At 39.6% G+C, this 24,012-nt stretch overlaps 1 protein-coding gene across 1 annotated transcript in view; it reads right to left on the bottom strand.

The window, feature by feature from the left end:
* Window positions 1-5,014: 5,014 nt before the first annotated feature.
* Window positions 5,015-24,012, bottom strand: part of LOC309554552 (uncharacterized protein) — a gene marked incomplete at both ends in the record, with an annotated part of 66,243 nt that continues 47,245 nt past the window's right edge. The window contains 8 exons of the mRNA XM_082256292.1: window positions 5,015-5,041; window positions 6,741-6,848; window positions 7,311-7,423; window positions 13,684-13,820; window positions 14,711-14,766; window positions 15,081-15,205; window positions 16,997-17,139; window positions 19,908-19,972. Coding sequence (XP_082112418.1) covers window positions 5,015-5,041; window positions 6,741-6,848; window positions 7,311-7,423; window positions 13,684-13,820; window positions 14,711-14,766; window positions 15,081-15,205; window positions 16,997-17,139; window positions 19,908-19,972 — 774 coding nt within the window. The remainder of the gene's footprint in view (window positions 5,042-6,740; window positions 6,849-7,310; window positions 7,424-13,683; window positions 13,821-14,710; window positions 14,767-15,080; window positions 15,206-16,996; window positions 17,140-19,907; window positions 19,973-24,012) is intronic.

Genomic DNA, 24,012 nt, shown 5'->3' with positions numbered 1-24,012 from the left:
CCGATCGCGCATGCGCGGTCATCTCCCGGCCGCCTCCATTGTGATCGGCTGTGTCATTGGAACACAGCCGATCACGTGGGAAACAGCCATGCCTATTGGCTGTTTCCCCCCTGCCGGTGACCGGCTGTGTCCCGGGGACACACCGACACCGGCAGTGCACGGCGGCGCGCCCGCGATCGCGCGCCTGCCGTGCTTGAATGGGTGGACGTCATATGACGTCCGCCCAGGATAATAGCCGCACCGTCCCGCCGTCATATGACGGCGGGCGGGCGGTAAGTGGTTAAGGAAATCTCTTAGGGACCTCAGGTCATCAGAACTAGTGTCAACGTTGGAAGATTTACCCACTATTCTTTATCTGGGGACGACTCAAAATTTTGGGATTTTCTATTTTGCTTTTTCAATGATAAGGGGTAAACAGGACAAATAGAGGATGAAGCTACCTAATAGGGGGACACAGGCGCAATAAGAACTGACAGGTGTTCCAATCCCTTTCCACTCTGTCCAAAACTTTCCCTTCAGTTATATTTTAACTTCTTTGAGTTCTACAGGTCCCTCTCAAAAAATTAGCATATTGTGATAAAGTTCATTATTTTCTGTAATGTACTGATAAACATTAGACTTTCATATATTTTAGATTCATTACACATAACTGAAGTAGTGCAAGCCTTTTATTGTTTTAATATTGATGATTTTGACATACAGCTCATGAAAAACCAAAATTCCTATCTCAAAAAATTAGCATATTTCATCCGACCAATAAAAAAAAGTGTTTTTAATACAAAAAAGTCAACCTTCAAATAATTATGTTCAGTTATGCACTCAATACTTGGTCGGGAATCCTTTTGCAGAAATGACTGCTTCAATGCGGCGTGGCATGGAGGCAATCAGCCTGTGGCACTGCTGAGGTGTTATAGAGGCCCAGGATGCTTCGATAGCGACCTTGAGCTCACCCAGAGTGTTGGGTCTTGCGTCTCTCAACTTTCTCTTCACAACATCCCACAGATTCTCTATGGGATTCAGGTCAGGAGAGTTGGCAGGCCAATTGAGCACAGTAATACCATGGTCAGTAAACCATTTACCAGTGCTTTTGGCACTGTGAGCAGGTGCCAGGTCGTGCTGAAAAATTAAATCTTCATCTCCATAAGGCTTTTCAGCAGATGGAAGCATGAAGTGCTCCAAAATCTCCTGATAGCTAGCTGCATTGACCCTGCCCTTGATAAAACACAGTGGACCAACACCAGCAGCTGAAATGGCACCCCAGACCATCACTGACTGTGGGTACTTGACACTGAACTTCAGGCATTTTGGCATTTCCCTCTCCCCAGTCTTCCTCCAGACTCTGGCACCTTGATTTCCGAATGACATGCAAAATTTGCTTTCATCCGAAAAAAGTACTTTGGACCACTGAGCAACAGTCTAGTTCTGCTTCTCTGTAGCCCAGGTCAGGCGCTTCTGCCGCTGTTTCTGATTCAAAAGTGGCTTGACCTGGGGAATGCGGCACCTGTAGCCCATTTCCTACACACGCCTGTACACGGTGGCTCTAGATGTTTCTACTCCAGACTCAGTCCACTGCTTTCACAGGTCCCCCAAGGTCTGGAATCGGTCCTTCTCCACAATCTTCCTCAGGGTCCGGTCACCTCTTCTCGTTGTGCAGCGTTTTCTGCCACACTTTTTCCTTCCCACAGACTTCCCACTGAGGTGCCTTGATACAGCACTCTGGGAACAGCCTATTCGTTCAGAAATTTCTTTCTGTGCCTTACCCTCTTGCTTGAGGGTGTCAATGATGGCCTTCTGGACAGCAGTCAGGTCGGCAGTCTTACCCATGATTGCGGTTTTGAGTAATGAACCAGGCTGGGAGTTTTTAAAAGCCTCGGGAATCTTTTGCAGGTGTTTAGAGTTAATTAGTTGATTCAGATGATTAGGTTAATAGCTCGTTTAGAGAACCTTTTCATGATATGCTAATTTTTTGAGATAGGAATTTTGGTTTTTCATGAGCTGTATGCCAAAATCATCAATATTAAAACAATAAAAGGCTTGCACTACTTCAGTTGTGTGTAATGAATCTAAAATATATGAAAGTCTAATGTTTATCAGTACATTACAGAAAATAATGAACTTCATCACAATATGCAAATTTTTTGAGAGGGACCTGTATGATTCATGCCTCTCTATGTCCTGAGAGCAGGCACGTTTTATAGAGCCTGTCTTCTGACTTCCAGAGGTTCTCAGAGGAGGAGTTTCAGGATTCAGAGTCAGTATTGGAATCACTGCTTGTAGGCAGCAAGGTACCATGGGATACGTAGAAAGATGATCTGAACACCAGGAGTCACTTTAAAAAAAAACATCTTTATTCAGGAACCACAGAACACAACTGCTGATAAGATCAGTTGACACGTTTCAGCCTATAAGGCCTTAGTCATAACTACATTTAGACACAATACTTTAAAATATATAGTGACTCTACATATCACAAGCTTCACCCATTCATGGCTCTAATTGATTGCAGACATTCAAATCAATTGCAGTATATACTCTTATAATATCCACACACTAAACAATGATAATATACATAGATAAAAGTGTTTAGAAAAAAAGAAAGTTATAAAGAGACCAAAAGGGTAAGACAGTTTAATGTATGTGCAGATCTAGATCCCATCTCAGGTTTAACCCCTGGGGTGATCTGGAATTTAGTCTAAAAATCCACCATGCCTCTCTTCCTAGTAACCTTCTCTCCCTATCGCCTCCTCTAGGTGAGTAAGACAGCTGTTCTATTCCTCTAAAACAAAATGAGTAAAGATCCCCCTGATGGCATTCCCTAAAGTGACTTGTTGCATTGGAAATATTTCTAAAATCTAAATTATTTGTTTCCCTATTCTGGTTCTCAGGGGACGTGTGGTGCAGCCTACATATTGTAGGCCACATAATGTACAAATAATCAGACTACAAAATTTGTGCCAGAGTTAACATTTTGTTGTATGGTAAACTCCTCATCTATAGCCATGGCAACAAAAGTTTTGCCCGGCCCACTCAAATGACAGTACCTACAAGTCTTAATGTTACAGGGATAGTTTCCAGGTTATGCCAGCCAGGTGGGTTGGTATTGCATAGAGGAAAAAATGCTAGGTCATAAAGCATTTCCTAATGTGGGTGCTATCCCACTGGAAAAACGAGAGCCTGCTTTTAAAATTACATTTAAACCTTTGTATACAATGTAGGCAAATTCCTCTTTATTATTTTGGTTATTTGATGATATTCTTGAGAAAATGTGGTTTCAAAGGTAAAGGGTTGTTTATTGGTGAGCTGTAATGGTAATAGCCCTGCTCCTTCTGTTTACACCATGGGATATGTAGTCCTTAAAAATTGAAAGTATACAGCAGAGGGGAAGCTGAAAACCTGAAAATCTAGGAAGTTGTAGGAGGAGATGGCCAGCAGACAGACAGCATTTGCAACATGAAAGATTTTTCAAGCAAGATTATACTGAATTTTCAGGCCTCATGTGCACACAGCGTTTTTACAGCTGCTTTTAGGAGCACCAGGTGTTTTTTTTTTTGCAGCCTTAAAACCAAAACCAGAACCAGAAGTGCTGAAATCCTTTTTGCTTCCGGTTTCTGATAATACACAGTGTGAGTAACAACATCAATTCCTCTCACTTTGTCCCAGGAACCGGATTCCACCAGTCCCATCCTTACCGCTCTCCCCGATCGCAGGGGAGGGACCCCCTTCAGCAGCCTGTAAAAGTAATCCAGCAGCTTCTTAGCCACTAGGGTTACTTTTACATTGAAGGGATCGCCTGCCCTAACAAATTGTTTCTCGATCATTGCTGCAGCAATGACCGAGATATCAACCTTTGAAATGGATGGGAAGTGGTTAAACAAACAATACAAAAGCTTCCGGTTTCAGCCACTATATATATGTGTCACTGACGCAAACTAAACCTTAAACTAGTAGCCAATATGTGGTTTGCTGTGGCTAAAGTGACTCCTTACAGGAGTGTATACAAGTGAAAAATCTATAGTAGCTGCACTAACCAATGTGTGGATAATTAGTGCCCAAATCAACATACAAAAAAAAAAAAACATACAATATAAGTGTTCCAGCACCTGTGAAAATAATATATGTATATAATAATATTTGTATAAAAATAAAGCATCCATTAATCCATTCTGTGCCAATAATAGTGTATATAGTTGCTCATATGGTGATACACCCAACTGATACATGCTTAAATCCACCACCTTCCAAAATTCACACTCACTTGACAGCAGTGTAAATGGGGGCCTGGTCAATATAAACGTCTCCCAGGTATATGCAATGGCATTTCACTGACACAGTTCCGGGTGTATGTAACGGTCCTAGGTCCCATGTAATGGCGTTCCACTGACTCCATATTTGGTCCAATTGGCTCCAAATATGTCTTTGAGAGACAACGTCTACTTCTACCATTGGCTAACATGTTTGATTTATATATTTCTATAAATCATTTCTAATCCACCGATTTTATAAATTAACATATAAAATAAATAATAAAAGTAGCATTATTTAACTCTCCAACCTACTCCGACCTTTCCATGCAGTCATCACACCGGTTGAAAAAGTCTTAATACTAACTATAAAAAACCTGCATTAGATAAAAAAGTAAAACCAAAATAAACCCTTTTTTGCGTGCTTGACCTATATAGCATGTTTTTTTTTTTTTTTTTTTAATGACTGAGATGAATAAATGAATAAGAATAAATGACCGTATATCTATAGAAAAGAAGCAGTTGGATCGTCTTAGTGATGATATGCTTTGAATAAGGTGCAAATGCATAAAGTCATTGAAGAATCTCTTGAATGTTTGTTAAAATATGGACGCAATTTTTCCATAACAAAAATATCATGATACATAAATACTCCAACTCTTGGGGCAAAGTACGATCCATTTTCGAAGGCAGACTTGTTGAGTATGAACTTTTTGATTTATCCATTAAATAGTTTCATAAATATGCATTCTTTTCTTTTCTTAAACTGGTGATCAATGTGGTAGCTCATATGAATGGCTCTAAAAGGAGAAATTAAGTAAAATTAGGTAAAATCGAACAAATAATTTGTTATTCAACAACCATTTCTTGATTTCCCATCACTTCCCAGTACTGTGAGGGAAATCAAAAATGGAACTTTGGTGAAACAAAAGATGAAAACAAAATTATTGGATTATGAAGGGTATGACTTGTTAGGGTTGATGTTAAGATGGCATTGTCGGTAGATGACAGATGGGGGTTGATTTATTAAAGTGAAAGAGGCCATTCACTTTGCATGGGAATTTTTTCCAGAGCTAAGTGAATGTGGTGAAAAATTCACATTGCAAAAATACCAAACATGTTATACTTACCTCCTTCTATGTAGTGGTTTTGCACAGGGTAGTCCAAATTCTCCTCTTTTCAGGTCCCTGGCTGGAGCTCCTGGCCCCTCCCTCCGCTATGGGGGCACCCGAGCAGAGCTGCAGCTCCATGTATTCATTCAGACATGGTACTGCTCTTTGGCCCCTCCTCTCTCTCCTGATTGGCAGCAGCTGGAGCCAATGGCGCCGCTGCTGTGTCTCAGCCAATCAGGAGAGAGAATCCCAGATGGCTGAGGCACTCATGGACATTGCTGGATAGAGAGGTGCTCTGGTAGGTATTAGGAGGGCTGCTGCATAGAGAAGGCTTTTTATCTTAATGCATGAAATGCATTAAGATAAAGAAACCTTCTGACTTTACAACCCCTTTAAGCTAGGGGAACATTTCCCATGTAAAGTGAAAATTTCCTTGAAACTTGAACAGCATATTTGCCTTTAGTCAATCAACCTAATGGTTGGCTTTTGTTTTGGGGTGGTTGTTTAAGTTTAATGTAAATGCACCAATTGTCTAGAATGTGCACCTTACTGTCCTTGAACAAATGTTCATTTTTCCTTATGTGTACGTCCAGGCCTTACCCAAACTTAACCCCAACCCTTCTCTTCCTCTCTAGAACATGTCCCATAATTCATTTTTTTTACCTTGTTCCTGTAATAAGAAATAGCTTTTAATGCTTCCTGTGACACCAAGCTTGTAGAAAGTTGCAGAAGCAACTGTTGGAACCATAGTTGCAACTAATATATATACAAGCGCCCAGGGCTACTTCTACTAAAAGCCCCTACCTTATGCACGGTGTGTTTCTGAGACAACTCTGCAACACTGTTTCACTGGAAAATCAATGGAACAGAGCAATGCGGAATTGGTGGAGTTTCTGTAGTTCAGCAGCTAGGGCTGAAAACCCTGGTTGGCATTTCAGTGTACGAAAAGCACTGTATTGTCTGCCCAAATAGGATTTCAGGAGTTCTCTAGATTTCTGGCAGATCAACCGGTATTTTTCTGTACTTGCAGTGTTTTTAAACACATTAAATCCAGGGAAATTTGCATGTATTGGATAACTGTACTAAGTATGCTTTTATTTAACTTTGCCCATATGGATATAAATGCTGGGTTATGTTTCGGACACTCACTAGACCCAGGGAAGCTACTTGGATGAATGGCAAAAGTCCAATTAAATGTCACCAACTACTACTAGATAATTTGAAAAGGTAATGCACATTGGGACAAGGAAATAGCTTCAACAGTGAATACCAAAAGGACAGGCTAATAGAGAGCGGTACAGCACTGCCAAAGCAGTAGAGCTCTAAGAAAAGTCCTCTATAGGAGGAGGAAAGGTTTGCATTTAAAAGACATAAAAGATTTTCTTACCCTATAGCTTGTTATGCCAGGCATGAAACTCACTCCTTCAATGTGTTTATATGGTGGCTTGAGTGTGAAAGCACGGCGGAGCTTCATGCACATATCTGTTTTCAAAGACTAGAAATGGGAAAGAGCAAATTAATTACACTAAATTCACAGATTTTAACCTTTGCTTATTATTAAAGTAAATGTAAACCCAAACTAAAAAGGCATTTAGCTTGCACACTGTATTAAACAATTGCTATTTTTTTTTTTTTTTTGCTGCAGGGTCTCCATATATTATTTTAATGAAAGCTTCAGATTTAAACCTATTGAAAATTACCTTCAAAATAGCTTTGACGTGTTCAATTTTTTATGAGATTTTAGTGATTGGGTTTACATATAAGCTAGCATTGAATATGTCTGCAGCATGCCTCCCCTGCTTCTCTCCGTAGGCAAAACATGAATGGTTACACAATGCATACAAGATGGTGCGCTTACTACTAAAAGATCATATCACTTTATGGATTTCTGGGTGGCTCTGTATGTGTAATAGAACATCAGCATGTCTCAGTTCCTATTGATTAGAATAGCACTCACCAGGATTATACACACAGGGATGCACAAGATGGCCAAGATGCACATAACAATGATGGCTACTGCATAGCTGGGGAAAGAACCCTCAATAGGGGGATTGGTTGCAGCAGACACATCTGAAATATTAAAGAGAAAAAAAAAACATATTTAAAGATCAGACTAAAATTATTGATTGAGAAGTCAATAATGCCCAATGTATGATTTATTATTTTTTTTGTATAACCAGCATTGTTATTGCCCCTTATTATACCAACTTCCACCTTCTCCACATCACCAATGGTTCAAGATCACGTCTTCACCTAACAGATAGTTTAGTGACAAATGCAGAATGTATATATATATATATATATATATATATATATACATACATACATACATACATACATACATACATACATATATATATATATATATATATATATATATATATATATAGTCAGGTTCATAAATATTGGGACATCGACACAATTCTAATCTTTTTGGCTCTATACACCACCACAATGGATTTGAAATTAAACAAACAAGATGTGCTTTAACTGCAGACTTTCAACTTTAATTTGAGGATATTTACATCTAATTCAGGTGAAAGGTGTAGGAATTACAACAGTTTGTATATGTGGCTCCCACTTTTTAAGGGACCAAAAGTAATGGGACAATTGGCTGCTCAGCTCTTCCATGGCCAGGTGTGTGTTATTCCCTCATTATCTAATTTACAATAAGCAGATAAAAAGGTCCAGAGTTCATTTCAAGTGTGCTATTTGCATTTGGAATTTGTTGCTGTCAACTCTCAATATGAGATCCAAAGAGCTGTCACTATCAGTGAAGCAAGCCATCATTAGGCTGAAAAAAACAAAACAAACCCATCAGAGAGATAGCAAAAACATTAGGTGTGGCCAAATCAACTGTTTGGAATATCCTTAAAAAGAAAGAGCGCACCGGTGAGCTCAGCAACACCAAAAGACCCGTAAAACCATGGAAAACAACTGTGGTGGATGACCGAAGAATTCTTTCCCTGGTGAAGAAAACACCCTTCACAACAATGTGCCAGATCAAGAACACTCTCCAGGAGGTAGGTGTATGTGTGTCAAAGTCAACAATCAAGAGAAGACTTCACCAGAGTGAATACAGAGGGTTCACCACAAGATGTAAACCATTGGTGAGCCTCAAAAACAGGAAGGCCAGATTAGAATTTGCCAAACAACATCTAAAAAAAGCCTTCACAGTTCTGGAACAACATCCTATGGACAGATGAGACCAAGATCACCTTGTACCAGAGTGATGGGAAGAGAAGAGTATGGAGAAGGAAAGGAACTGCTCATGATCCAAAGCATACCACCTCATCAGTGAAGCATGGTGGTGGTAGTGTCATAGCGTGGGCATGTAAAGCTGCCAATGGGACTGGTTCTCTTGTATTTATTGATGATGTGACTGCTGACAAAAGCAGCAGGATGAAATCTGAAGTGTTTCGGGCAATATTATCTGCTCATATTCAGCCAAATGCTTCAGAACTCATTGGACGGCGCTTAACAGTGCAGATTGACAATGACCCAAAGCATACTGCGAAAGCAACAAAAGAGTTTTTTAAAGGAAAGAAGTGGAATGTTATGCAATGGCCAAGTCAATCACCTGACCTGAATCTGATTGAGCATGCATTTCACTTGCTGAAGACAAAACTGAAGGGAAAATGCCCCAAGAACAAGCAGGAACTGAAGACAGTTGCTGTAGAGGCCTGGAAGAGCATCATCAGGGATGAAACCCAGCGTCTGGTGATGTCTATGCGTTCCGGACTTCAGGCTGTAATTGACTGCAAAGGATTTGCAACCAAGTATTAAAAAGTGAAAGTTTGATTTATGATTGTTAATCTGTCCCATTACTTTTGGTCCCTTAAAAAGTGGGAGGCACATATACAAACTGTTGTAATTCCTACACCTTTCACCTGATTTGGATGTAAATACCATCAAATTAAAGCTGAAAGTCTGCAGTTAAAGCACATATTGTTTGTTTCATTTCAAACGAATTGTAGTGGTGAATAGAGCCAAAAAGATTAGATTGTTTCATTTCAAACGAATTGTAGTGGTGAATAGAGCCAAAAAGATTAGAATTGTGTCAATGTCCCAATATTTATGGACCTGACTGTATATATATATATATATATATATATATACACACACACACTATATTACCAAAAGTATTGGGACGCCTTTACATGCACATGAACTTTAATGACATCCCAGTCTTAGTCTGTGGGGTTCAATATTGAGTTGGCCCACCCTGTGCAGCTATAACAGCTTCAACTCTTTTGAGAAGGCTATCTACAAGGTTTAGGAGTGTGTCTATGGGAATGTTTGACTATACTTCCAGAAGCGCATTTGTGAGGTCAGGCACTGATTTGGACAAGAAGGCCTGGATTGCAGTCTCCACTCTAATTCGTCCCAAAGGTGTTCTATCGAGTTGAGATCCAACTTTGTGGGAACAGTATGGGGATGGCCCCTTTCTGTTCCAACATGACTGCGCACCAGTGCACAAAGAAAGGTCCATAAAGACATGGATGAGCGAGTTTGGGGTGAGGGAATTTGACTGGCTTGTACAGAGTCCTGACCTCAACCCGACAGAACACCTTTGGGATGAATTAGAGCAGAGACTGCGAGCCAGGCCTTCTCGTCCACATCAGTGTCTGACCTCACATATGCACGTCTGGAAGAATGGTCAAACTTTCCCATAGACACACTCCTAAACCTTGTGGACAGCCTTCCCAGAAGAGTTAAAGCTGTTATGGCTGCAAAGGGTGGACCAACTCAATATTAAACCCTACGGACTAAGGCTGGGATGGCATTAAAGTTCATGTGCATGTAAAGGTAGGTGTCCCAATACATTTGACAATATAGTATATACATATATATATTTATATAATGTGTAAATGTGTTGTAGGGGGATTAGACTCAATGCAGGGACACGCTCACAGTTTCTTTAGAAAAAACGTCATATTTAATCCACAGGAAAATTCATAGCAAAAGAAACACACTCCTTGCCATGAAACAAACAAAATTAAACTTCTGCTCTGTTGAGCCTTACTGTGGCTGTAGTCTGATAAAGTCCTTGTTCTAAAGCAAGTGTCCTTTACATAGCAAACATTTGTATCCAAGTTTCAGGGATAAGCAGCCATGCTCCCAGTTACGCTGGCCGTACATTATTCAATTTTCTGTACAACTTTCTTTAGATTTACCTTCAACGTTGCCTTATAGGATACAATTGAAAGTGTTGTTTAGTTTTGACCTTATATTATATGGATATTGGTAAATCTAACGGAAAATTGTGCAAGGAAATTGAACATGTAAGGCCAGCCTTACTTCTTCACATGGAGACATCCACACTCTTACTGAGATCTAGGACCAGCTGCCCTAATCAAGACCATTAAACTGTGGTCCACAGAATTGGGAATCTGTCCCACCCAGAGCTCTATCAGACTTCCAGTAAAACCAGCCCGGAAACTAACTTTACTAATAAAGGGTAAAGAACTCTCTCTCTTTACTCTAGTCTTTGCTGGTATTACCTTAAATTGCAAATCTAAGAATCCGTGGAGGAACATATATCCCATCAATCACTTTTCCTGACATTTTAACATGTCTCACAGGCACCCCGCTACAGTGTATATGGATAAAGCATAGCTCTTCTTGCTCTTTCCTCTTTATTTCATTTTTTGTGAACCTGAAAAAAGGGCAGAGACTTCCGAAATGGCCATTGTTTTATATGACATGAAAGATCAAGAAAGGAGCAAGGAGTTCTGTGCTTCCTCCCTTCTATCTGTGGATTATATAAGCAGTGTCTGGGAGCCCACTGCATGTTTTTAGCAATAACTGGAGTGCATGCAGCTCATCATTTTTGTTCCAGTGGTACCTAAATGAAATATATATTGATTGTTCAAGTCACATGGCTGTAAGTGTAAACTCTTGGTAAATCGCTTGAGTAGAGATTTGAAACAGCAATATTTATGACCCACAGTTTAATTTGGAGATGTTTGATCCAGTTTGATTTTGATGGCATTCTGCATGCCTTTTGCAAAAAAGCTGGGTTATGTGTCCAAAATGTGCACCTGGCTCAAGCGTCATGGCACCATGTGACTGTATAATGTAATAGAAAAGGGTGTTTTAATTAACGTTTACATCTGCCATCCTGTTCGTTGTCCATAATCATCTGCTTTGACACATTCCATGGTGATTGGATTAAGGTAACTGAGTTACTTTCATGGCTATAAATGCTGTGGTATTCCTGACACACTTTAGAACCAAAGTAGCTGCCGGAACGAAACATGTTTAACAATATAGAACAAGTCCAGCAAAATGTGACCAACTACAACTACGCAAGTAAGAGTACTTCTCCTGGAAATGATTTATATAAATGAAGTTCCATATAACTAATGATGTGTGCAACAATTATTCAAAATCAAATTTTGCCCCAATTGGTACAATTTTGAGGATCCTGCAGGACAAAGAATATAACAATAATCCAAGAAATTCACCTCAAGATTTTTATCTTTTTTTTCAGTCTGTTAAAAATCTTTTTCTGGGTTACCCACTATCTTTTTAGCAATTTGGTCAAGCACTAATGCCAGAGTAAATTTTAACCACTTGCCGACCGCCGCACGACTATATACTGCGGCAGTCAGCCCCCTACAGACAAAGTGACGGATGGGTACGTCACTTCCCCGCGAGCCTGTAGGGGGCGGGAGCGCGCCGGTTCCCTGCCTAGCCTGCGCGTGTGACCGACGGCTCCGATGTCCGCCGGCCACTCGCAAGCTCCCTCAGGAGAGGGAGAAAGACAGACGGCTGATGTTAACACAGCCGTCTGTCATTCTCCCTGAAGTAATGACAGAGGCTAGGCGATCCTGCTATGTAGGATCGTATGTCTCTGTGATTACTTCACTAGCCACGCCCCCTAACAGTTAGAATCACACCCCTAGGGACACACTTAACCCCTTGATCACCAATAAAGTTAACTCCTTCCCTGCCAGTGTAATTTTTACAGTAACAGTGCATATTTATAGCACTGATTACTGTAGTAATGTCACTGGTACCCCCAAAAGTGTCAAAAATGTCAGTCAGGGGTCCGATCTGTCTGCCACAATGTCGCAGTCCCGCAAAAAAAAAAAAATCACAGATCGTCGCCATTACTAGTTAAAAAAAAAAAAAACAATAAAAATTACATAAATCTTTCCCGTAGTTAGTAAACGCAATAACTTTTGTGCAAACCAATCAAAATACGCTTATTGCGATTTTTTTTTTACCAAAAATATGTAGCAGAAAACAAATTGGCCTAAAATGTTAAAAAATTTAGATCTTTACATTTTTTTTTTGAGAATTTCAAAAAATGTGAAAAATATTGTTATTTTTTTCAAAATTGACGCTCTTTTTTGTTTATAGTGCAAAAAATAAAAATCGCACAGGTGATCAAATACCACCAAAAGAAAGCTCTGTTTGTGGGATGTCAATTTCATTTGGGTACAGCGGTGCACGTCCGTTAAATTCACGCAGTGCCAATTCGCAAAACAGGGCCTGGTCTTTGAGCAGCCAAATCCTCGGAGGCTTAAGTGGTTAAAGGTTCTCTACCCAGACACTGACTGCATCTGATTGGATGCAGTTGCTGTTCAGCTGACGATTTAATGCCTGACTTCTTCAGTATATGAATTGAAGTGATTTGCATAGAGTGGTGACAGTATGGCCACAAATTTTTTGATTTTTAATTTTTCAATTTTTTCACAGTTCATTAGAAAGCAGGTGAAATTCACTCAGTTTATGGCGGGCTTTACACCAGTGGAATTATTGATAAACAAAAAGGGTATTGACAATGTGCAGTAACATAAGTCAGTAGGATATTATCTGCAAGAAGCCTGATCACAAAAGCTAAATTCAGATTTTTTTATACATGGACATTAGATTTTTAAATATCTCCAGTGCTCTCTATACTCCCTTAATAAACAAACCAAAATATTTAGAGAGTTAAGCCCTGAAAGGGGCGAAATGCGTTTGAGCAGTTCTCCACAATTGTAGCCATCTTTTACCCATCTCATTCACATTTATGCAACAGGGAGTCGGTGCCTATGTGCAGACACCAACCATTTTTTTAAAATCATACGGATTAGACAAAAAGAATGGAACTAAAACTGCAAGTAACATTTTTGCAGCTACCTTGACTTTATATTCATACATTAGAGTCATCCATATCAGGTAGACCCATACATACCTAAAGTAAAAAAAATTCCCCAAAGTGGCACTGACAGTAAAATAATCTCATAGGAATTTTAATCAATCCCTGCTCAGTTTTGGTGTTAGGCATATTGTGTCACCTATCAAGTGAAACAGCATGGTATTTAGGCACTTACATACTGATTGAGGATCCAAGGTCAGATTGTAGTTCTGCAGAATGTTTTGGTTATTCACAATCTGCTGAGCCACAGCGTTGTAAGTTGTGATGCCTTGAGGAAATGTCAGTTGTACCACACTGATTACTGATCCTGACCTGTATATGAGAGAACATAATACAAGTTAGTTTGGCTAGGAAATCCAGCTATTACACTACACATAAATACCAACCATTTACATGAAAAAAAGAGACACGTAAAACTGTTAAGAATGGCCCCTAGTCTACCCACAAAGGACCATATTTGAACATGTCCATATATGATGAGCATATCTTTACAAGAGTTGAAAATTGGGGCAGTCTAATGAAAACAGGAAGGTAAGCATTCCAAAACAAGTACAGCTGATGCCAGATTGGATATACTAAAGTACAGTTTGGGGTCCTGTATCTAGTAATGTGGATATGGACTGGCCTCTCTTAATTGGCAAGTAAGATTCTTACAATATAATCAATCAACATTTTCCCAAAGAGAGACAAAGTAAAGCAAGAGAATTAAACAGCTGTAGATTAAATAGAATGTTTAAATTCACACAATTGGCTGTTCTGCAGTCCCAGGGTATCCCTCATTCTAGGCCAGGAAGCTATATCACGACTGCAGATTTGGTAGTGTGAAAAAAAAAGGAAGCAACTGGAACCAGGAAGTGTTGGCCTCTGTGGAGCACAGTACTGGGCAGGAAGTGATGTCATATGCTGGTGGGCCACACAGGAGGGGCGACTAGGTATGCCTATGATGGTGATTCAACTTCCTGGTCTGGAATGAGGGATACCCTGGGAATGCAGAGCAGCCAGTTCCATGAATTTTGATGACAAGAGCTGGGTTTCACATGTATTTATGTGAGTTGCCACTTGTCTCTTTATTCATTAAAGGTTTTGTATTGCTCCATTTAGTCTGGCACACTCATGTGTTCCCCCAGCAAATTCCATCAGCCCAGCACTCATTTCTCTCTGTAATCTAAAGACTCCCCATAAAGCACTTTGTTGATACTCACGTAAATGAAGCCACTACTATCTGAGCCAAACCTAAATTTTTAAGAATACTGCTGAGCTAAAGAAAAAAAAAAGAAAAAGCATACATTTACAATGTTGCAATTATAATCCTGAAATAACCTAGAATTCATATTTTCATTCAAAAAATAAAATATAAACCACAGATATAAACAAAAACGGCAGACGTTGATATGAACAATGCTGAATTACAGTAATCTTTATGTACTGAAAGAGTTAAAAAAAAACACACTTTAAATCAGCTGGTATTAGAGAACAGAATGTGTTATTGGTCAAAATAAGAAAAGTGATCATGTGCCTATTGATTGAAACTGTTGTTAGAACTATGATTCGCTTTATTTTATTAACACTTACCGCATTTGTGATATTTTGCTCTAGTTGCTTGAATCTTTGACTGTTTCTGTCCTTTAAATCGGAAGTGTAATTTATATTAGTGAATCTTGGGGAAAATGTAAATACTTCCAAATTGCCCATTACACCTGAAATAAGAAAACAATGATATTTAGTGTTTACTTGTATATTCCATCGAAGAAGATCCTGTATATGTGGAATATATAGTAACTGCTTTTAGCATTTCTTTAGTGTCCGGAAAAGTTGAGGTGGGATCATTCACATCATCTAATGTACTCATTTAATCTTACATAGTTACATAGTTACATAGTAGGTGAGGTTGAATAAAGACAATAGTCCATCTAGTTCACCCTGTGTAGGTGTGTGTGGCTGTAATCATCTCACATACCCCTGAATGTTCTGATCCTTGAGATGTACGTCTAAGAGTCTTTTGAAAGCCACCATACTACCCGCAGAAACCACCTCTTGTGGTAGAGAATTCCACAATCTTGTTGCCCTAACAGTAAAGAACCCCCCGCGTTGCCTGAGGTTAAAACGCTTCTCCTCTAATCGCATTGTATGCCCTCGAGTCCTCATGCAATCCCTTCGAATGAACAGCTTTTTTTCTAAGCTGGGATCCCCATTAAGATATTTATAAATTGCTATCATGTCCCCCCTCAGACGTCTCTTCTCCAGGGAGAATAAATCGAGCGATTGTAGACGCTCTTCATAGTCAAGGTCCTCCAATCCCCTAATTAGTTTAGTTGCCCTTCTCTGGACTCTCTCCAGCTCCAACACATCCCTCCTGAGGACTGGCGACCAGAACTGGACGGAATACTCCAGATGCGGTCGGATCTGTTCCACGATAAAAGTGATTCCAACAAAATCAGAGAATTTTATATCTTTGCATGAAGTGAATAGTGACATAACTTTATTACACACACAAAACATGCTAACTAGCTGAGATTGTCCCCAGCATACATTGGGAGGTCCAGATGCATAACTCTGTCTAATTTTTACAAATATCTTTTTTGCTAAGCCTTTTACATTTATAGAAGTTTGCCCTGGCAAGATCTTTTGTCCACACCAATGGGACTTGGCACTAAACACTGTCCAATGTCCATGTCAACGTTCTCCCTGTCTGGTCCTTATTTTCAAGTTCTTGATGATACCTTAAAGGCAGCTACATTACTTACCACCAAAATATTTTTTCTAAATATTCTTTTATTATTTTATGCTGTGATGGTACAGCACCCCAAAAAATCTTCAGTATAATCCATTTTTTTTTCTTGATGTTTTGTGGTGGTAATACTGCATTCTGCCATAATTGTTTTGTTTAAAAATAAATATATTTATATTATATTGTGTTGCATTGCTGCTACTGCATCCCCCTTTTTTAACATAGGCTTTCTTTACTTGGGCATTGGAATTCTTAATCCTTTGGGGTGCTGCTGAGGAAAACTCCAGGAAAGATTATATTAGAAAGATTGATTCTTTTCTTGATAAATCTTCTTAACCTTCTGCTGATAGTTGCATAATGTTAAAAAAAATATATCACTTTCTCTTGGGTCATTCTTTAATTAAAAAAAGTTTTTTTTACCATCTCACGCAGGTTGGAATATCTAAAAGTTCCTGTGGATGTGTTGTGGTGCTACCACACCCTGTACAAATCTTTTTTTATAAACGACTTATTGCTCTATTTTCCCAATCCAATATTGTTAAAATGTAAATTTACGCAAACAAAAAATGTATCTGGACACCTCTGTTCAGGTCAGAAAAAAATGTGATGTGTCTAGGAATGTAATGGAAAATATGTGTCTCTGCTTATACAAAAAAGTGTTGCTGGAATGTTTTTAAAGCAGGTTAGTGAATTAGGCAAACTGTTTTTGAGAAGTTCATTCATTTCTCTTTTTAGGGATACATATATGTCAGTTACTTACCATTCACATTCAGGCTGGCTGTACGGATTAAGCTTGCTAAACTTGTGTTCTTTTCAAGAGATTTTATGACTTGTGCACTGTCCACATTCACTGTGAAGTCACGCACATATTGAACCACTGTAGCTGCTGATATGTCAACATTCCTAGAAGAAAAGACAGAATAAATAAAGCATACAAGCACAGTATTAAAAAAATGTAACTATGTGTAAGAGTTGGTAAAGCAATATTATTGATGCCTGACTGTGTAAACCAGGGGTCTTCAAACTATGGCCCTCCAGTTGTTCAGGAACTACAATTCCCATCATGCCTAGTCATGTATGTGAATGTCAGAGTTTTACAATGCCTCATGGGATGTGTAGTTCTGCAACAGCTGGAGGGCCGTAGTTTGAAGACCCCTGGTGTAAACCAACAAGTCAGTGCAAAAAAACATTATTTCTACACAATAACAAAGCTAAAGTGACACAGAAATAAATATGAAATCAGATAGGCATTGTACTGATGACGACCATTTGTATTATATTACCTCCATTTCATTGCTACAACAGTTGTGCCAGGTGGCTTTATACAGTATAATTGTGCAGTCTACTTGATCCCTTGCTTTTATTAAGTAAGCTGGCCATACAGGTCTCCGTTTTTTTTTTAGTTCAGAGAGAAGGCTGAACAAAAAGAACCAGAACCGATTCCCCCATCCACACATTCGGAGTGGATGTAGGAATCCTTCCTGCTGTATCATTGCATTCAGTCTGAATACACTAATCAGCATTGACATCTATTGGCTGCCATGCTGATCATACCGAAGTTTTCCAGCAAGCCTGTTTGTGAGCAGTTAAATCAGTAGTCCCTGCTAAACATGCCAAATTTGGATCCATATATGGTCAGCTTTAGCCTCTTAATTTGATGATCAAGAGATCTACAATTGTCTTGCACAATTCATCCCAAGTTCATTGTGAAGTGACTCCAAGGAAAGTTAATACTGATCAAGGAAATGATCTTGGGTTTTGTTCATTTCAGCGAGAGGGCCAAACCTTCAGACATCAATGTAGGCTTCTGAGTTTCATTGGTCTTACCTTCTTTCTGCCAGTACCTTTGGTCTTATAGGTGTTGATTTACTAAAGGCAAATAGGCTGTCAAGGGAAGTTGCTTTTTGCAAGGGAATTTGCCCCAGAGGTTGGTGAAAGAGGTGAAGCTCTACTGCATGGGTCCTCAAACTAAGGCCCTCCAGCTGTTGTGGAACTACACATCCCATGAGGCATTGCAAAACTCTGACATTCACAGACATGACGAAGCATGATGGGAATTGTAGGAGGGCCATAGTTTGAAGACCCCTGCTCTACTGACTTCAATCATTCAATCATGTGCAAACAGAATGTGTTTTTTTTTATTTTTATTTCCTAGTAAATTATTGGGTATTCTTTGCAAAGGGAAACTTTGCCGATTTCATTAAGCTCTGGGTCCAATTCCATTGCAACATTTAGCTTCCCTTGCAAAGTGAATCCTGTTGTGTAAAAACCTTGGACTGTTTTTTTTATTCAACTATGTAACTATGAAAAGATATACTTCTTCAGCTTTCTTTGACTTTTCTAAGAGGCAAATCAGAATCGTAATATATTACTAATCGGATTGGTCAGATCAGCTCCTGCTAATTTCCTTGCTCTCTGTAGTCACTCTGTGAATCTAACAGTATAGTCAGGCATTCTCCTCTCTTCCATATTTTAAATGGAAACATGAATAGTAAAAATTACAATTTTAAAAGCCTTGATAGAGATATTTCCTTCAACACAATTATATCTGCATTGAAAGATGGACATGGGTTACCAAAACTAATTTAAAGTACTGTATATTTAAACCCTTGCCTTGTAAAACAACCTATTCATTTTAAAATAGAAATGCAAGGCAAAACATTTGTGCGTACATATAAAAACATTATAAATACTTTTTTTTTCCCAACAAGGCCCCTTTCACACAGATGGAACGATCAGGTCCGCCTGTCAGTTTTTCAGGTGGACCCGATCAGACCATCCATTGCCCTCTATGGAGTGGCAGATGTCAATGGACATGTGTCCACTGACACCCATCAACATCCGATTCAATCCTGTTCGCTAAAAACAGACTGACAGCCGTCTGGCAGATCGGATTGGATGACAGTCGGATGTAAATGGACAGGCAGTCCGTTTCTATCCAACAGCCCCTAAGAAAAGTGCATGTGTCCACGTCCGCTCTATATCAGCTGGGTTTAGCAGAGAGATCCCCTGCTGAGCAGATGGATCGGATCAGCTGGCAGGCTCCGTCAGTGTGAAAGGTGTCTAAATGATTGCGTGACCTCTGTTTTCGGCTGCGTAAAGGGTTTAGAGAGCTGGGGGTGGAGACTGCAGGGGAGCTTGTCAAGAGGAGACAGAAAAAGAACAACAGACTGATCTTCCCAGTGAAGAGCTGTGGTGGGATGGGGGGAGAAGGGTAGAGGGGCATATCAGCACCCATCTTGGCCATTGGAGGACAGGCAGGCTGTGCTCTCAGCACAGGTAGAAAACTGACCACACTGGGCAGGTTGTGCCATCATATCTAGCATGATTAGTTTGGAATAGGAATGCTAGAAGGACTGGCAGGATCACCAGGTATTTCACACAAGGAAGCAACAGAAAGAAAACAGAATACTAAAAATGATGTCAGAGGAAATTTAGTTATATGCTTGCATATGGAAGCCAACATGGATTTTCATTCATACTACAGTTGGTAATTCTAATACCCTTGCAGGGTTTTCATTTCTTGCCATCTGTGTCTGATTGAGGACATTTCCCTTCACTGTCTGTCCTGTATGTTCTCATTAAAAAATTTCCTTTCTTCTTGTTCTGGTGACAACTCAAAGACAGGAATAAAAAAACATAGCAGAATTTAGTAAATAAAAAAGGCTTACTTGAAGGTCACTGATGGTGGTGTTTGTAAGCTGTTGCTGTATATACTCTGCAGGTTTGGCGTTAGCTGAAAAAAAATTACCAAGTCAGATATCCTAAGACATATTAAAAGTATTACAACACAGATACTCTCTTTCAATCAAATATCAGTTAGGTGCAGCAGGCTCTAAAAGCTTAAATAACCATTTTATTCAGAAGAAAAAAGATACTGTTTATGTCTTTTGTTTCCTATTTGTAGGTTCTTTGAGTTATTGAAGGGATATTCCAGGATCTCTCCAGGGAGAGTTGGAATTTTTAATATAAATCTGCATAACAAAGGAGAGCTCACTGTTTTCTTGAATTCAGGATATGCCAAAACCTTTTCTTTAATTATCAATCTTATGAATTAATAAGTCCTTTGCGAGACACAATTTCTATTAAAGCGGAGTTCCGGGCACAGATCTCATTTTTTGATGAACATACCCCCGGGACAGTCAGGGCTAGCACATTCCACAATGGCTAGCCTCTGATCTGTCCCGGTTCGCACTTACCTGCAAGAAGAAATACTTACTTTGAAAATTTCTTCCACAGCGTTTCCATCTCTCTTGTGGGCAGCTGAAGCCGGCGCGGTCCTCTTCGGTGTCTTCTTCCGCGTCTTCTTCTCCCAGAATGCGCCACACCGGCCCCTCTCGTCACTTCCGGTGCGGCGCCGCATTCCTAAACAGCTTCTGGGCATGCCCAGAAGCTGTTTAGCAGGGGAATGCGGCGTCGCCCGGAAGTGACGTGCGGGGCCGGTGCCGTCGCATTGATTCCTGGGAGCGATGACGTTCAGCTCCCAGGAATCATCGCGAGGCAGGAAGTAACGGGGTGAGCCTCGGCGCTGGAGGAGGAAGTACCCTGAGGTGAGTATTTACGATCTTCGATTACAAGGTGAGTGTACAAAAAAAAAAAAATAACTATCCAATTCCTTTTCAGGTTATGTGTAGCTAGCGGAGGGGCACAAAAAAAAATACCGATTTTGTGCCCGGAACTCCGCTTTAACTTAAAGTGGTTTTAAACCCTTACATATACCAAGTGAAGTGACTGGCCTCAGGTAATACACTGAGATAAAACAAATCCTCCTACATAAGTTATACCTGTTTATCTGCAGTCTTCTCTCCTCTACAGCCATTCAAAGTCCAGAAATTATAAAGCTTATAAAGGGGCGGAGAGATGAAACCACACTCTGCTGAGCTCAGCGAGGAGAGCTCTGAGAGCTGATTGGAGGAAAGTGACACACCCTTTAACACAGCACACAGGAACAGAGCTGAGATTTAATAAAAGCTTTTATACTTGCTTTTAAATTTATGATTGCTTTATATGTAAAGCTTTGTAGATAAGTAATTAGAGGGAGCATTTAGTGGCTCAGTGCTTTTACGCTGCTTCCTGCCTAACCTTGAGATCATTTATCAGCCACACAATGAAGGGGCAGAGAAGCATTCTGCATATTTTTTGAGCAAATATATATTTCTAAACTACACATACAAACAAGGTTCTTAAAAAATATTATTATTTTTATAGGTATTCATATAATATTGATTTAAATATTTATATTAAAATAACTAAATTTTACATGAAATAGAATATTGCAAGACTGTACTGATCCCTTTATATTAGGACACAATAGAAGGGTTCATCCTGTATTATATATACAACTATATATGAGGAGTGACAATTTAATTATATTATAATTCCCAAAATGGACTGTGAAAAAAGAAAAGTTTATGCAGGAGCATTGTCTTGGTGGAGAATCCACTTGTCAGGCCAGAGTTCCGGTGTTCTGCTGAAAACTCCAACCTACCAATATCTCCAACCACGTCACTACCGGTGACTGTACAGCAGGAATAATTGGAGATTTCGATGAGTTGCTGTTTTCACAGACCATCGACAGGCCTGTACACTACGATACATGCTAAAATGACTGGACATTGTAAGTAACGCCTGCTAAAAACCAACAACATGGCTGCCTCCAAGGCGGCGACAACTTTGTTTCTCCTCGACCCGGTGTTCCGTGAAAAGAGGCAACTGGTCGTGAACCGTAGTGTACAGGCTGCTGATGTTGTGTGAAAACAGCAACTTGTCTAAATCTTCAATTATTCCTTCTGTACAGTCACTGGAAGTGACGTGGTTGGAGATTTTAGTGAGTCAGAGTTTTCGGCAGAACACCAGTCTTTTCCTCTGAACAGTTTCCTATAATCTTTTAAGAATTTCCAAGTAACAATGTTAGTAAATTGTTGTACCATGTTTTATGAACTCAAAGTGAACTATCCTCCTTGTGATTAAAAAAAAAAAAAAAAAAAAAAAAAAAAACACACAAGCATGAGTGTGAGGGTTCATACTTGATTTCTTCATGGACACCATAAAAAAGTCAAAGCTAGTTCTGCGCAATGTTAAATACTTTGCAATGCACCAAAGCTGCTGCCTCCCCTAAAAACAGCCCCTGGGAAAGGGGAATGTTTATGTGATAAAAAAGGTGTATAATAGGTAAGGCGCTTTTCAATATAAATTATGCTTCTGGAGGGGATGTACATAAGTACCATAAAGTGTGTGGTGCTCAAATATATGTGCTAGTGATAGTACATAACAAGTGAATGGTGCTTATAAAAAATGAATATAGCATATACACAAGTACAAAATCAAACAGCAATTTCACATACTTAAAAATGCTACATCAAATAAAACCTTCTGTGGCAAAAAAGTGACTGGTGTTCTTTAAAAGTGCGTCAAAACTGTGCATACACATAGAAAAGCAAAGCAAAGCAAATATTGCAAAGCAGCGTCTTATCCATTATACAATTTTTTTAATGTTCACCATAAGCCTGGTATAACAGAGTTTCGCTTGCACTTTTGACAATTTTCACACAAAATGTGATGTTAATCTGCTGCTCCAGATTCCAGTCACTCATTTTCCCCTTTTTCCCCCAATTCTTTTGGATTGCAATAAACCTTTGTAGTGGTAATGCACGAGGTCGGTGTGCCCTTCTTTTGTTATTGTCACTCATTTTCCCCTAACAGTGCAAAGCACACACATGTTATTTCTTCTACTACTCTAAAGACTGAGTTAGCAACCCAGGCAAGTGCAAGTTAGAACATGTCAGAACACTCTCGAGCGTGAATGGCTGTGCGATTCACCACCATAGTGCTACAACATGAGCATTCTGGGAATTAAATTGTTGTATTTTATATATATATATATATATATATATATATATATATATATACATATACAGTACATACACACTGTGTATATATCATTAAGACCCCGTTCACACTGGGGCGACCTGGTCACCTGACAGGTAGGTCGCCTGCCATAGAGAAGCTGTGGACCCGTTCTAATAGGAGCGACACAAGTCGCTCCGACTTAGAAAAAGGGTCCGGAGCTTCTTTGGGGCGACCCGGAGCGACCTGCATTGACTTCAATGATATGAAGTCCGTGCCGGCCGCTCCGAGGTCGCGGTGCGAGCTGCGCACCGTGACCTGTGAGGTCGCCCCGGCAAGTAGCGTCGCCCCAGTGTGAACGGGGTCTTAATATTATAATGTGTTATATTTTGCCAAAATTAACCACATGGTTGCAAACCTTATCTGAAACAAAATGTAACCTACACTATTGCATGGGAGGTGTTTATCTTCAAATTTTGTGCCCAGGGTACAAACAAATATCTATTATTAATGCCCTGTATAACAAATGCAATGTGGGTTTCGCCGTTATTATGAAAATCCGTATTTGACACATAACAGCCATAATTTGATAGGCTGCTAAAGGTATCGCTGACATGTTTTTATTAACTATGTATGTGTTTCACAATAATGTATTATTTGGGCCCAATGGCCACATATTTCACTTGAAGTGTAAATGTTTCCGTGCATTCACAGTAAGATACTAACATTCACAATGTTCTTGTGATATAATATGGCAAATTTAAAAGAGAGTTACTGCTGCATATCAGGCAACATAAGGGACTGGCTCTTACCCTCACGTTACATCCCCACCACTAAGATCCACCCCATGCAGTCCCTGCAAATACCCAGTATTGTTGGATATTGGGTATTCAACCTCTCCGCCTCCCACAAAAAAAGTTCTAGGTTTCT

This window comes from Pelophylax lessonae (genome assembly GCF_965119305.1).
Source record: "Pelophylax lessonae genome assembly, chromosome: 4".
In the NCBI taxonomy this organism is placed as follows: domain Eukaryota; kingdom Metazoa; phylum Chordata; class Amphibia; order Anura; family Ranidae; genus Pelophylax; species Pelophylax lessonae.
Note: the sequence above shows the minus strand (reverse complement) of the source record. Positions and strands in the feature narration are given on the sequence as shown.